Genomic DNA, 13,755 nt, shown 5'->3' on the forward strand with positions numbered 1-13,755 from the left:
GCTGGAGCTATCGGGAGTGGACCACCACATGTCCCAGTGGATACTGGACTACCTCACAGAACGCCCACAGTATGTGAGGTCACAGGGCTGTGTCTCTGATACACTGGTCTGCAGTACGGGGGCCCCACAGGGAACTGTGCTGGCACCGTTCCTCTTCACCCTCTACACTGCAGACTTCTCCATCAACTCCCCACGCTGCTACCTACAGAAGTTCTCTGACGACTCTGCCATAGTCGGCCTCATCACAGGTGAGGACGACTCAGAGTACAGACAGTGGACTCTGGACTTTGTTGACTGGTGTCAGCAGAACCACCTGCTGATCAACGCCGGGAAAACCAAGGAGTTGGTGGTGGACTTCCGGAGACGCAGACCCACCACACTGACACCGGTGAACATCCAGGGAGTGGACATTGAGATAGCGGACTCTTATAGGTACCTGGGTGTTCACCTGAATAATAAACTGGACTGGAGCCACAACACTGATGCTCTTTACAGGAAGGGTCAGAGCAGACTCTACCTGCTGAGGCGGCTGAGGTCATTTGGAGTACAGGGAGCGCTTTTAAAGACCTTCTATGACTCTGTGGTGGCATCTGTCATTTTTTACAGTGTGGTATGTTGGAGCAGCGGTTTATCGGCAGCTGAGAGGAAGAGGTTGGATAAACTCATCAGGAAGGCCAGCTCTGTTCTGGGATGCACCCTGGACCCAGTGCAGGTGGTGGGAGACAGAAGGACTCTGGCCAAAATAACATCTCTGATGGACAGAGTCTCCCACCCCATGCATGTAAATGTTGCTGAACTGCAGAGCTCCTTTAGTGACAGACTGCTGCATTCTCGATGCATGAAGGAGCGTTTCCGCAGGTCCTTCCTCCCTGCAGCTGTCAGACTGTACAATCAGAACTGCTCCCAACAAACATAGATGTTTACATCTGCGCTATAACTGCAATACGTTAACCAACCGATTCGCACTACAACCTGGTTTGCCTCTTACTAGTAGTTATTTTTATTTAATTTAATAACTGTACAGTACTCTGTATATAGTAACCATTGTCCTTAATGTAAATATTTAAGAAAAATTGTGTATGTTTCTGTTCTGTGTCCTGTGTACTGTTTGTTTGTATATGTGTCTTTTTGGCTGCTGTTACAACCAAATTTCCCCTTGTGGGACAATTAAAGGATTATTCTATTCTATTCTATCTTCTGATTGCAAATTTTTTCCTAAACTGTTGTCCTTTTCTTTTTTAGAAACCATCCTGATGGGGCATGCAGAGGGGAAATGTGAAAAAATGACTGAAAGTCCTTCAAACCTGAGAGGACGGAGTGTCCTGAGCAACCTGAGCACACGGAGAACCCCGAGGATCTTAGCCCCACCCGCCATGGACACTACAATGTCAATCAGAGACACGAAGACCAAGAAACCATCTAGAATGTTCCAGCTGCTTCTCAGATAGGCAGTTTCCCCCAAATACAGACCCATGGACACCACCTGGGGAGATGAAGGGAGAAATAATGAGAAATGATGAGGAAATGCAGAAGTGAGCAGATGTACACGGGCACACACACTCTTTGATATTCAAATTGCTTACTTAGCTTACTTAGGTATTTCATTTCATATTGGAGAGGAGAAGAGACTTTTTTTTCTTTTTTTTTTTCTAAAAGCAGTTGGTATGTGATCGAAACTGTGGTTAGAAGTCCAAGGAGATAAAAGCATGGAAGGAGGAAAATGAGGAAGATGAGCTAACAGCTTCTTAATATGAATGTGGGTGTTCAAAAGATGAAGAGGGACACAAGGAAAGAAATAAAAGGCAGTTATGCAAAGAAGATCAGACAGAAATCATGAGCAAATTTCAAAATAGCATTCAAAATAACAGTGGAATAAAGATTCCATAATGAAAAGAAAACCCTATTTGTTTGTGCCGTTAATCAGCTTTCATGTTGACACTGAATCTTGCTGACCACTGTGACTGGAGCAAAAGCCTATGAATAAAACTTGAGGAAAATAGTTTACAATTTCAATTCATTTAGATGTAGAGTAGTCTGCACTGCTGACAGTGCAATGTGCTACTTCAGCAGTCTGGCCAAATCTTCTTATGTCAGGCACTTCCACATTTCGGCTTTACTAACTGCCTGGACACAGAAGCCCAAACATAAAGAAGAGATGTTCGTCGAAATCGAGGTATGAACATCATGTAGTTGTTTTTTCTGGTAGATTGTTCTATCAACTTCTAGTTATGGCGAGATGGGAACTCACAGTCGTAGGAAAACTCCTGAACTACAAAGAAAGGATGTGAGTGAGGTGGGTGGGGGAGATCAAGAATCTTGAATAAACTGTGTGAAAACTACCAGCTGGTGGAATGAAAGACAGACATCAGGGCACAAGTAAAAAGCCCCTGAAGTGGCTCAAAAAGACATTTGGAAAGTTTGGGGGAGAAAGAAAGAGTTGACTTTCAAAGAAAAGTTGCATGGTACATGGGTGTAAGCCACATCATTTGACACCTGTCAAATGCTTTCATGGGATGGAGCAACTTTGGTGTTGCTGTCATTTCACAGCGAAACTTGTGAGATGCAGAAAATATCACTAGAGACGGATTCTGGAACATTTTTTCATTATATTCTGTATCAAGTGAAGTCTTTCAGGCAGAGCATTTATTTTACTATATAAAACAATTGGAGATGATGATATCTGCCCCCCATGTAAAAATAAAAAAATACAGATTGTTTCCAATTCATGTGCATAATCATGATAATAGTTACGTTGATCACTGTAGGACAAACAACCCTGGCTGCTTATCTCAGCTGTCAATATGTGTCCACACCTATTTACTTTCAAGTTATCGCCACTATTAGCTGTGGACACTGTGGGTCACTTTTGGAGCCAGGCTCAAGTGGCTTCATCAGGAGTTTACATTTCTAGGATTTTTGGGTGGTTGCTGTTTGATTTTACTTCAAACTGCAAAATAAATAAATAAATACATTTAAAAAAGAAGAAGAAGAACAAACTTAGTGTCACTCAGGACAAAAAAATGGTAGTTTGACAGTTTTACACTACCACCACCAGCCTATCATAGCTGTGTCCAACAAGAATCCTTTTATTATTACTTGTTTTGGCTGGTGCGTCACATCAGTACATTAAATGCAGCTTCATCTCTTTTTTAGTTCATTTTTAGGGTTTTTTCTCACTTTTATAAGACCTGGGCTGCTGGACTTGGCCTTGTGGCATGTGGTCGCCTGCTTAGCTACTGAGTGAAACCAGTGCCCTAATTGGCACCTCTAAAAATCACCATTACAAAAAGTCAAATGACAAAAACAAAACAAGAAACACACTAAATAAAAATATAGGAAGCCTGTCCTTCAGCTAACGTGGTTGTTGAGTCTGCGCTTCCACAGGCCCCGCTAGTTTAAAGACTTATTCTCGTGAAGGACAAGAACAAGACAGAACATCTTCAACCAGTCTTTTACTCGCTAGCGAGGGAAGGCTTATCAGAACCAGGCTGTGGAGCTTAATGCTCCTCACCTGTCTCCAGCCCAACTCCTTCAAAGAGCAGCCCTCCTTGTAGCCTTTTATTGAAAAACTGTTACAATACACAACACAACACAAGCACCTCCCACCGTAAAACCCCCCAATGGTTCTAAAAGACAAGGCACTGTGTGTGTGCGTGTGTGTGCACGTGTAAGCATGTGCAAGAACGTGTGTGTGAGTGTGATCTCCTGCTCACCAAAGGTCATAAAAGCAGGAAGCTTACAACACAAGAAACAGATCTTTCAGATAGGATGTATCTACATAAAACCTCCACCAGCACCAGAGTGACTGGAGAGGTGGTCAGAGACAAAGGAATGTCTTTGATCATATAGTTTGAACCAAGACTTTACAAATTTAAGAAACACAATGACAACATTCAATAATTTGACTCCAACAGTGGTGTAAATCATGACTGTGAGTATATATTTTGGGCATTAACACAGATGAGATATGTACAGCAAGAGTTGGTCATGTCCTCTGTGTTAGGTCTATGTTAATGCTTTGAGAATTACAAAACAACTGTTACAGTATTAACCCTCTCAGGCTCAAATTAAGTTTTAGTTACAGGAGAAATCTGATATTCGGGGAAAATTATCAAAAAAAACCCCAAAAACTCATAAAATATGTGTGTCAGGTTGTTAGTTGTAAACTGTTGCAAATCTGCAACGCCTGCCTTGAGAGGGTTAATAGCAGCCAGCAACACTAAGGCCCCCGTGGGACTACTGGAGTGCTGTGGACCTGCCATTAAGCAGATTAAATACTATAATAAAAATGATAGTAGGTCTATTGTCAAAGCATACTTGTCTCCTCTCACAGCTGTTATCCAGCTCACAGCTTTACAGTAAATTCATTTTTTAATTACACTCAAATTCCAATTGAAATTTGATTAAGCTGAAAACGCTGTAATTGTTGCTACAGTGTGTTTTAAATGGATTGTTTAAAAAGGAAGCTCTGATTGCACCTACAGGAGCTGCTCACACACAGAAACCCGGGCCATGAAACACCTAGTGCACATTTTCTGTGCTGACACTCAGAATCAGAAACCCTTTAAACAAAGAGCCGGTCTGGAGTTTCAGTACTGGGGTAACTGGGATCTAACAGCTTTATTAGTCTGTCATGGCCTTAATAATTCTATTTAGAGCAAACTTGGATTTGAGCCACAGTAAAAACACAAAATACTTTAACACAATACTTTAACCATAATGATAAGCTGAGCATAGTTTTAGTACACTATTTCACACTTTGGCCTTCCCACACTGCAAACCAGCTCCTCCTCTAATAGAGTGTTTGACAAAATCAGAGACACTGCTGCCTGCTCTGTTCTCGCGCTCTCTTAGGCTTTCCACAAGTGTACGTGAAACAATGAGGAGTTCCCCAGAGCCATCCCACTGAATACAGTCTTCTTTTAGAAATACTTTTCCTGACTTGGCCCTTCAAATTGAAGTCATGTGCCAGCACACATTAACATGTTAAATGACTTATTTCTAGTTTTTCTGAAGCTTTATTTATTTATTAAAAAAACATTTTTGGGGGGAAATAGTACTCAGGTCCCCTGATACAGAACGCTCACATGCTGTTTTGTGCAACTCCTCGTTTCTCTGAATTTTCAGTAATGGGGGTGTAGAGTGCAAAGACCCACAGGAACACAATAATTGCTACATTAATGGGAAAAATAGCAAGATGAAATGAACTTGAAATTGCCTTTAATCTTTCCTGGCTGTGCATGTCTCAGTCCACCTTTCAAACTGAAGGATGTTTGGCGCTAACATTAGTCTGCTGCTACCAAAAAGAAGAACAACTTAAGAGTCCTAATGGAAGGAGTTCTGACAAGCAAATGCTGTGAAGATTCTGGAGAGCACTTTAGTAAATGGCATTCATTGTGCCTAGACTCGAAATAGAGACATATGGAGAGTCTTATGTCAGGATATAGCTCAGAAAAACTTGCTGAGTAATGCTACTTAGAGCTAAGAAGTCTGCCTGTTTTGACAGAGTTTCTTTCAGCCTTTGTTAGTGAGCTGCTAAGAAAGTGTTACGAAAATTGCTAATGTATTTGCAAGTGTAGCATCAGCTTAAAGCTTGATGCTGTTCAGTTCATGATGGCCCAGAGCTGGGTGTGCTGGGAGAAGCAAAAAATAAATAAAAGAAAGAAAAAGAAAAATCAATCAAAAGGGGAAACTGTAAGAAATATGAATCGTTGCAATGAGAAAAACAAAACAAAAACACAGTGACTTTAAATTGAATATATAAAAATAAATCAGTCCTATAGTAGTATACAGAATTACAGCTGATTTTTACACTGGGTTTAGGGTTAAAGAAGGGATTAGTTATGCAAGCAGAATTTATATTAAAGGTAAGGTTTTTAAAAAAAACGATGTCAGTGTCATAAATCCTTCCTGGAGTAATGAAAACACAGTCCTCTGTGTGTGTGTGTGTGTGTGTGTGTGTGTGTGTGTGTGTGTGTGTGTGTGTGTGTGTGTGTGTGTGTGTGTGTGTGTGTGTGTGTACGACAGACAGGGAGAGGAACTGGGAGGGCGAAAGATAACAGATGTACCCCCTGTTTCTAATCAGAGTCTGATGTTCAAGGTCAGGCTCGCCGTGTGCAGGTAACAGTGTTTACACTGATTGCTACTACTCATGTATGGGTTGTGTGCAAGTGTGTGAGTATGCGTGCGGACAGGAGATGCGAGTGGGTCGCGTGTGTGATGGGGCGTGTTTAGAAAAAGAAACTGTAATTAGTGTGGTTGCTTAATTAGAGCTCCACTGAGAGAGATCAGACTGACCAGACTGAAACAACAGATTAGACAGCAACAGGAGGGGTGGGAAAGAGAAATGGAGAAAAGATGAAGGGAGGGTGAGACAGAATAAGGACAAGACAGTCTAATGTGACGTTTTGCTCAAATAATTATAAAAAGAGAAAGCAAACAGCACTGCGGGAAATCTTTTTTTTCCCCCTCTAAGTAAGCATTAACGGAAATGCAAAGACAGAAAAAAACTGTCAAAAGAGGAAAGAAGACAGAGGTGAAGATCTTCCCCAAAGATTTCCATAACAGTCAGACGTCACCCATCCAACGCTGGCAGGAACAAACAGTTTAACCAGAGCGACAAAACAATAAACAGCGTTTACACTTTATGAGAATGCAACTGAATAAATAAGTTTATAAAGGGCAGGTTTGTCTGCTGAGATAAGTAAACATAGGTTTGTTCAATATGGTGACGCTGGAGTTCATAGCTGTTACGAATGGCCATGCGCCAAGACAATGTGGAAAAGTGTTTGTGCGTGTTGTTCTTCTCACTTTCATTTTCTTAATGTAAACTATGTGCTCAGACAGAATAAACACTGCTACACATACATCAAGGAATACAAACTACATCTAGAAGAAATCTTATGTATCCAACAAATACAGCTGAACAATAATGTTATGTGATCTTCAGAGACTAGTTCCCTGATTTATGACAACCCAAAGGGCAAAAGACAAACTCTAGCAGTCAAACCTGAGTACTGAGTATTTCTTCTTCAGTCACCTTTCTCACTCACTATGTGTTAATACAGCGATCCTGGTCCGTGAGTCTTTGGTACTGGGTCGCGAGAGTTGAGACTCAGGTGTGAAATTTATGGTTTTGCGTTTTTTTTTCATTTTTTAAAGTCATTTTTTTTGATAGTTTTTATCGTTAACTCGGTTTCCCTGGGTCTTTTCCCATGTGTTATGAATAAATCTTCTTTTTTTTTGGTACCGGTACTTATTTTGTTGTATTTATCTGCGACACCTTAAAGGCCGGTTTGTGAAAATATTGTTGGACATAAACCGGTCCGTGGTGCAAAAAAGATTGGGGACCGCTGTGTTAATAGACCTCTCTGCACTGAATCATACTTGTTATTAATCTCTGTCTCTCTTCCACAGCATGTCTTTTATCCTGTCTTCCTTCTCTCACACCAACCAGTCACAGCAGATTGCCAAAGTGCTTGCTCATAGAGGGTCATATGATTGTTGGGTTTTTCTCCGTATGTATTATTGTAGGGTCTACCTTACAATAAAGTGCCTTGAGCGCATCTATCTATCTATCTATCTATCTATCTATCTATCTATCTATCTATCTATCTATCTATCTATCTATCTATCTATCTATCTATCTATCTATCTATTTATCTGACCCTGCATGGATTAGAGAAAATCCAAATGCAAAATAAAGCCAAACTTGTCTACATAACTCTTATTTTTCAGTCATTGTGCTATGTAGTGTAAACACTGTTAAACACATATGCTATCCGTGAGAGGCAACACTCGCCTCTCCATCATCAAAACACTAAAAGATGGAAGATCTGTTTGGGAAAACTGGTGTTCCAAGGTGCAGCGAGGCTGTTCTGGCGACATGTGCAACGTGAAGATTTCACATGCTGCCAGAACAGCAGCTGTCTTCATTAGTATTTCAAAGTATTTGGAAAAGGAAAATGAGCAAGCTCATAACACATTTGAGAGTGCAAATAAGCAGCACATGGAAAGACAAAAATAAAGCTCCACTAATTAAATTACAAAGGAAGGCCCTGAATTGGAAATTAATCAAATGAATGTCACACAGAAGATAAAGAAACTAAAGACTGGAGATTTGAACGAAGGAATGAAAGTTTAAAAAAAAAGGAAAAAAACATGAAGATGTACGAAACAGTGAGTGCAGCTCAATCTGGGGCAGCTGCATAAATGTGCACATGTGAACTCTGCGCTGCTACAGCAATGAGATGATCTCCACATCATTGTGCTGCACATGCCCTCATTATCCCTGGTAATAAATAAATCACTACAGGATTTCTACCATTGCGGAAAAGGCCTGAAGACACATGGGACTCAATAATGGATGATGCCATGTCTTCTGGACAGCAGATCAGTGGATTAAAAAGATAATGCGTATGTGCACTTGTTGATTGGAAGGCCAGGAGCAGCTAAAGGATAGCTTAAGAGTGATAGCCTTCTAATTAACTTCATTATCTGGCTGTGCATCGCTAATGGGGCATGTGCAACTGATTAATATGTAGGTTGCAGAAAGAGGTAAGGTAGAAACGAGATAAGGAAGACAGTGAGAAAAAAGAAAGGAAGGTAAAGATTGATTTTTTAAGACAACAGTAGAAGAAAGAATCCACAGGAGTGAGATAGATGTTTTAAAAAAGAATACAAGGTGGACAATAGTATGGAAATGAGATGAAAGACGAATGATTTTGGTGAGAAAGGAGACGAGGAGATTTCAGGAAGTGGGAAAGACAAGCAGAATAATAGAGATGGACTGAAAAAAAGAGGAGAGACTGGATAGGATGTCAAAGAAGGAAACTGAGATATGTAAGGAAGGCATAAAAGAGCAAGAAAAAAGACCAAAAAGGGATTTTACCTTGAGAGTCATCTCCCCAACAAAGATGGCAGTAAAGATGTAGTTGGAAATGGTAAGAAACAGTCTTTCCTGTAACAAAAGGGGCACAAAAAATCAAGGAGAAACTGTTTGATTTATCAGAAAAGAGACAAAGCAGAGGTGGTAGATTAAAGCCAGAAAAAGCCGTTTCAGAAATGATGACTTTGACTTGAGTGAGAAGCTTTTAAGAAGGACACGAACGAATCAATGTTTGTCAGTAATTGCATTAGTCAGGATTTTGTTAAAATTCCATCAAAATGAAATGCCAAACAAGTAAGAGTTGCTGTGCTTTAATTCGAAAGTTTTAATTTCACTTGATCACTTTCCTTGCAAAGATCTCACTGTTCAATAATTCGGTGTTGCTTAATTATAGGAAAGTGGCTTGAGGCCAGAATGCAGTAAGAACTTAAAGTAAGTGGGATTCTGATACTGATTTATCTATATTTAAATACCTGCTTGTTGTCAACGAAGGAGTGAAAGGTATTTTTACCTGGATGGTAACAATTCCCCTGCTTTATTTGTACGTTCATTTGCTCTTTGTAAGTGAGCAGTCTCTCATTTTTATGACAGTTTCATTTCAATGGAGAGAGACAGAATATCACCAAAAAAATGATAAAAGCCCCACACTACATAAATTTATACATCCCTATGGTGAAGCACGGATGAGGAATCATTATGCTTTGGGGCTGTTTTTCTGATAAGGGTACAAAATGACCTCACTGCACTGAGGGTCCAAGTGCCATAAAATCCTGGATGAGAACTGCCTGCTCTCAGCCACAACATTAAAGATAGATTGTAGATAGGTCTTCCAGCATGACCTAAAACATACCACCCCAGCAACAAAGCAGCAGCACGTTAAAGTCAAAAACCTAAATGATTTAGAGAGTTCTGTAAAGAGGAGTGGGCCATCCTGAGATGCGTGCAAATCTGGTGACCAACTACAAGAAATGTGTTACTGCTGTGCTTGCTAACAAGGGTCTCTCCACCAAGCACAAGTCATGCTTTGTTTGGGGATCAAATACTAATTTCACTCAATAACATGCAAATCGTTTTAGAATTTCTATGCAATGTATCTTTTTCTGCATTTTTGGTTGATCTATCTCTCTCCATTAAAATGAAACAACCACATGTACATATAAATCTACACACACACACATACACAGCATGCTTCTTGCTCTGTTTAGTACATGTTAAATAGTAGTATTTGGAAATATCCACCATGAATTCAAAGCGATTCCTCTTACCAGACTACCCTGAAGAATCTTTGGCCTCTCCAGAGCCACTGTGATGCAATTGAGGAATATGAAGGCCAGCACCACGTAGTCAAAGAGTTTATGGGCAATAATAGACTGGCAGAGCAGTCTGAACCTAACAAAAGGAAAGCAAAAGTGACATGACAGAACATAGAAGATATGCAAAGGGGAAAAGGTAACAAATTTTCTCCAGTAGTTTGTGTTCCTTTGTTAACATATGTCATATATAAGAAATCCCAAAGGAAATTATTTTATGAGTGAAAGAAAACACAATTTTATCTCTTTGCAGTATTTCATGTGATGCAAATCGAGCAAGAGAACTCATCCATAACATAATTTCATCACATTGAAATCATCTGGGTTTTTTTTCATTGGTCAACATCTTAACCCTCATAAAAATCTGCAAAGTTCCTTCCAACTACTACAGATCTTATTAACCAGTGTAGGTTATTTTTTATGTATATATATTAGCGTGAATGAAACTAGAATGAAGAACAAAGTTAAAAAAATGTTTGGCATCATGATCTGGGGGAAAATACCAGGAGTTACCAGAATTTACAGTAGTTATTTAGCACTAGTTCACTTGTTTACTGTTTCCTTGTTATATCGTCAGTATCTTGAGTCCTAGCAGTTGTTTAAATAGCCTGACCAGTATTCAGGGAACTTGCACTGCACATTTGTTTGACAAGTGTTTGCACGACAAAAAGGGTACAGGAAGGGTGCCGGGTTGTCAAACCGTCAGCTATAGAACCAGTAAAGAAAACATGCGGGTCCAGAGTGAAGCCCTCACACACCCAATCTCACTTCATCTGCATGCTCTGATGGGAACTGAATACACCTACTGCTGCACTCGCTCTCTTGGCGAGGATATCGATGTGCTAATCTGAATGCTTTTCCTCAAGACCTGGGAACTCTGTCTCTTTATCTATTGATTCAAATCTGGCAACTCTGTCCCCCCGATATTGATCATCACCAGCGGCTGTGTTGGCGTAAGCACTTACCCTACCTAAGACACAACTTTTAATGTTGGTTTCTTTCTCCTTTAGTATGTTTGCCTCTATTGCTTGTTAGAGTGAAAGCTTACACGCTCCCACACGGACATATGCAAAGTCATCCAAACACATGTACAACCAAGCAACAAGACTTTACCGGCGATACGGTCTGACGCCATCCTCACACACATACACACATAGCCTTTGCTTGACAGATGGCACCTGCCAGGATGCCAAAACACAGCCCTGGGGCCCGGCTTCCCTTAAGTGGCTATCAGCACGCAGGGAATCGAGTGAGTGAGCGAGTGGAAGACTGAGTGATTTTTCTTTCATGTTGCTTTCAGGGAAGTTTCTACTGGCAATGAATTGAATTCTGACAGAAAACAGCACAGACTACCGCTCTGTCTTCAGAAAAAGAAAATGCTTTAGGAGGAGAATAACACAGCGACATCACTTTAACAAGCTATTTGTGAAACCAGAAACCAGGAGTTTTCTCTGTGGAAACAACACTCTGGCTATGCATCTTGTTGCTCTTCCACATTATCCAGCTAGAGCTGAAAACATTCGCAGACGTTTATTTTTCAGGGCCATTGGTCTTGCTTGATGAGCCTTCTTCCCCACACCCTCTTTGTCTCTACAGAGCCTTGGTAAAACCACTTTGCCAGAGCAAACAATTACAAGTATTGGCACATTAAGAGACATGCTTGTCTCTTTGTATGTCTCTCGCTAAAAGGTTGCATTTGTTGTACATTTCAAAGCCCACATACAGAATGTTTTGAATTCTACAGTCATTTAAAGAAGTTCATTCGGGGTTTTCTTTTCTCAGTTTAAATATAAAAAACTGAAAAAAAAAACACGTCATCAGGACAGTGTTCGATCTGCGTGACCGACATAGGTTTGGCATCACATGCAAGCAACCCTGTCATTAGATTTGAATTTGCACCTAAATCTGTGTTGCACTCACTTATTCTGAGGGGAGAACATGTAGACTGACCACGCCTCTCTGGTTTCACACCAGTCTGGCTTATACACCTCCATCATCTTCTGGATACGGAAGCACAAACTCTTCATTGGAGAGGAGGGAAAATACAGAAGAGGAATTAGCACGGATTTCTCTAAATTATTAGAATATTGATACTTTTCTGATCATAATATATGCCTTATTCTATCAGGAATATCAACCAAAGTAGAATACATGAATTACTATTCTCTGAGATGGCTTCAGTGTGTTTGTAGACAAAGTAACACTAAGTGCAAAGTCACTGCTGCCACAAATTCCTGCACCAAATCCTAAAATAATGATGATTTATGTCTTGTTTTGGTTTTCAGTATAATCAGGGCATTTTGGGAAAACCTCTATTTATATAAAGAATCTCTATTTATCGACCACAAGCAGCATCACTGAGCAAAGCCCCGAAGGCCCTCTCTTATTTCACTGCAGAAACAACAACAACAACAAACACATTCTCGACTCCTTCGTCTCTCATCTCTGCTATATATTGAATACCTGACACCTTCTGCACCACCTATAGCATTACCAAAATAAAGTGGCACCACATTACCTTAAAGTTTGTGTAAACTATGCAGCAAACGTTGAAGTTAGATGGTTAAACTGCTAATGATGGGTTCAGCACCATGAGCTGCTGTTGCTAGGGTTTCTGAACTTGACCAATCCACTAACATGACAATATTATAAATACTGGAGCACAACAGAAGTTGGAAAAAGTTACTATAGTCACCTCATATCATTACAGTCTACAGTTTGCTATTTAGCTAGATCTTTCTTGCACCAACAACCATGCGTCTTCCCTAATGCCTGGATTTCTGAGTAATAATGAGATAAAGAAGAATTAAGGGAGTTTCTATGGTTATTCCTGTTTATCAATACAGCTATAACAAGGACCTGCTGCTTATCATTGAAAATCGATCACAGTAAATGAACCACTGCGCTTCAGAGAGCTGGTAGTAAACCACTTACATAGTCTGTTTCTTCATCAAGGTCTGTTCTGTCCTTGCGTGCATTGACTTGAGGGAAAACCTCAACCATAAGCTGAGTGTGGGGACCTGGTGCCTTGCCATTACAGTCCCGGTGATCCACTCCTAAACCGCTGCCGGCCACAGACCCTCCTGTAAGGGAGCCCCCCGCTCCAGACCCACTCCTTTTGCCAGCGTCTGGGTGGATGGGAGGAAGGCCTGGCGGCTGTCCACCTGCCCGAAACAATTCAGGGAGTTCGAGGGAAAGAGCCCGCCGATCTCTCCTTGCTGCAAAATGCCTGGAGAGGAAAAATGGGGGCGGAGGTGGATGATGAGGGGGCAGAGGATGATGGGAGTGGGCTGGGTGGGAAAGAAGGGATTCCTGCTCTGGCGCATAGGTGTAGGAGTGGGGCGAGCGGGTGCTGTGCAAGCGGAGGCTGCCTCCCACTGGAGGTAATCCACTGAACCCATAGCTCCTTCGACCTAGGCTGTTTGAGCTAGACCTGCAGGGCACAAGTGATTAAAGGTACAATTAAAAGGTCATACATATTCATGAACGGTTTGTAAAATGTCAGTAGAACTGTATCAACAGAAGGAGATCAATACTGTTTTATGTGCTAAGCATTTA

At 40.9% G+C, this 13,755-nt stretch overlaps 1 protein-coding gene across 1 annotated transcript in view; it reads right to left on the reverse strand.

Annotated features, from left to right (window-relative positions):
• LOC134628446 (voltage-dependent T-type calcium channel subunit alpha-1I-like) overlaps window positions 1-13,755 on the reverse strand; it is a 190,994-nt gene that overhangs the window by 52,714 nt on the left and 124,525 nt on the right. The window contains exons 17-21 of the mRNA XM_063475124.1: window positions 13,132-13,630; window positions 12,118-12,218; window positions 10,153-10,276; window positions 8,891-8,959; window positions 1,305-1,483 (exon numbers count right to left, since the gene is read on the reverse strand). Coding sequence (XP_063331194.1) covers window positions 1,305-1,483; window positions 8,891-8,959; window positions 10,153-10,276; window positions 12,118-12,218; window positions 13,132-13,630 — 972 coding nt within the window. The remainder of the gene's footprint in view (window positions 1-1,304; window positions 1,484-8,890; window positions 8,960-10,152; window positions 10,277-12,117; window positions 12,219-13,131; window positions 13,631-13,755) is intronic.

The sequence above is a fragment of the Pelmatolapia mariae genome, linkage group LG6 (genome assembly GCF_036321145.2).
Source record: "Pelmatolapia mariae isolate MD_Pm_ZW linkage group LG6, Pm_UMD_F_2, whole genome shotgun sequence".
NCBI classification, from domain to species: Eukaryota; Metazoa; Chordata; class Actinopteri; order Cichliformes; family Cichlidae; genus Pelmatolapia; species Pelmatolapia mariae.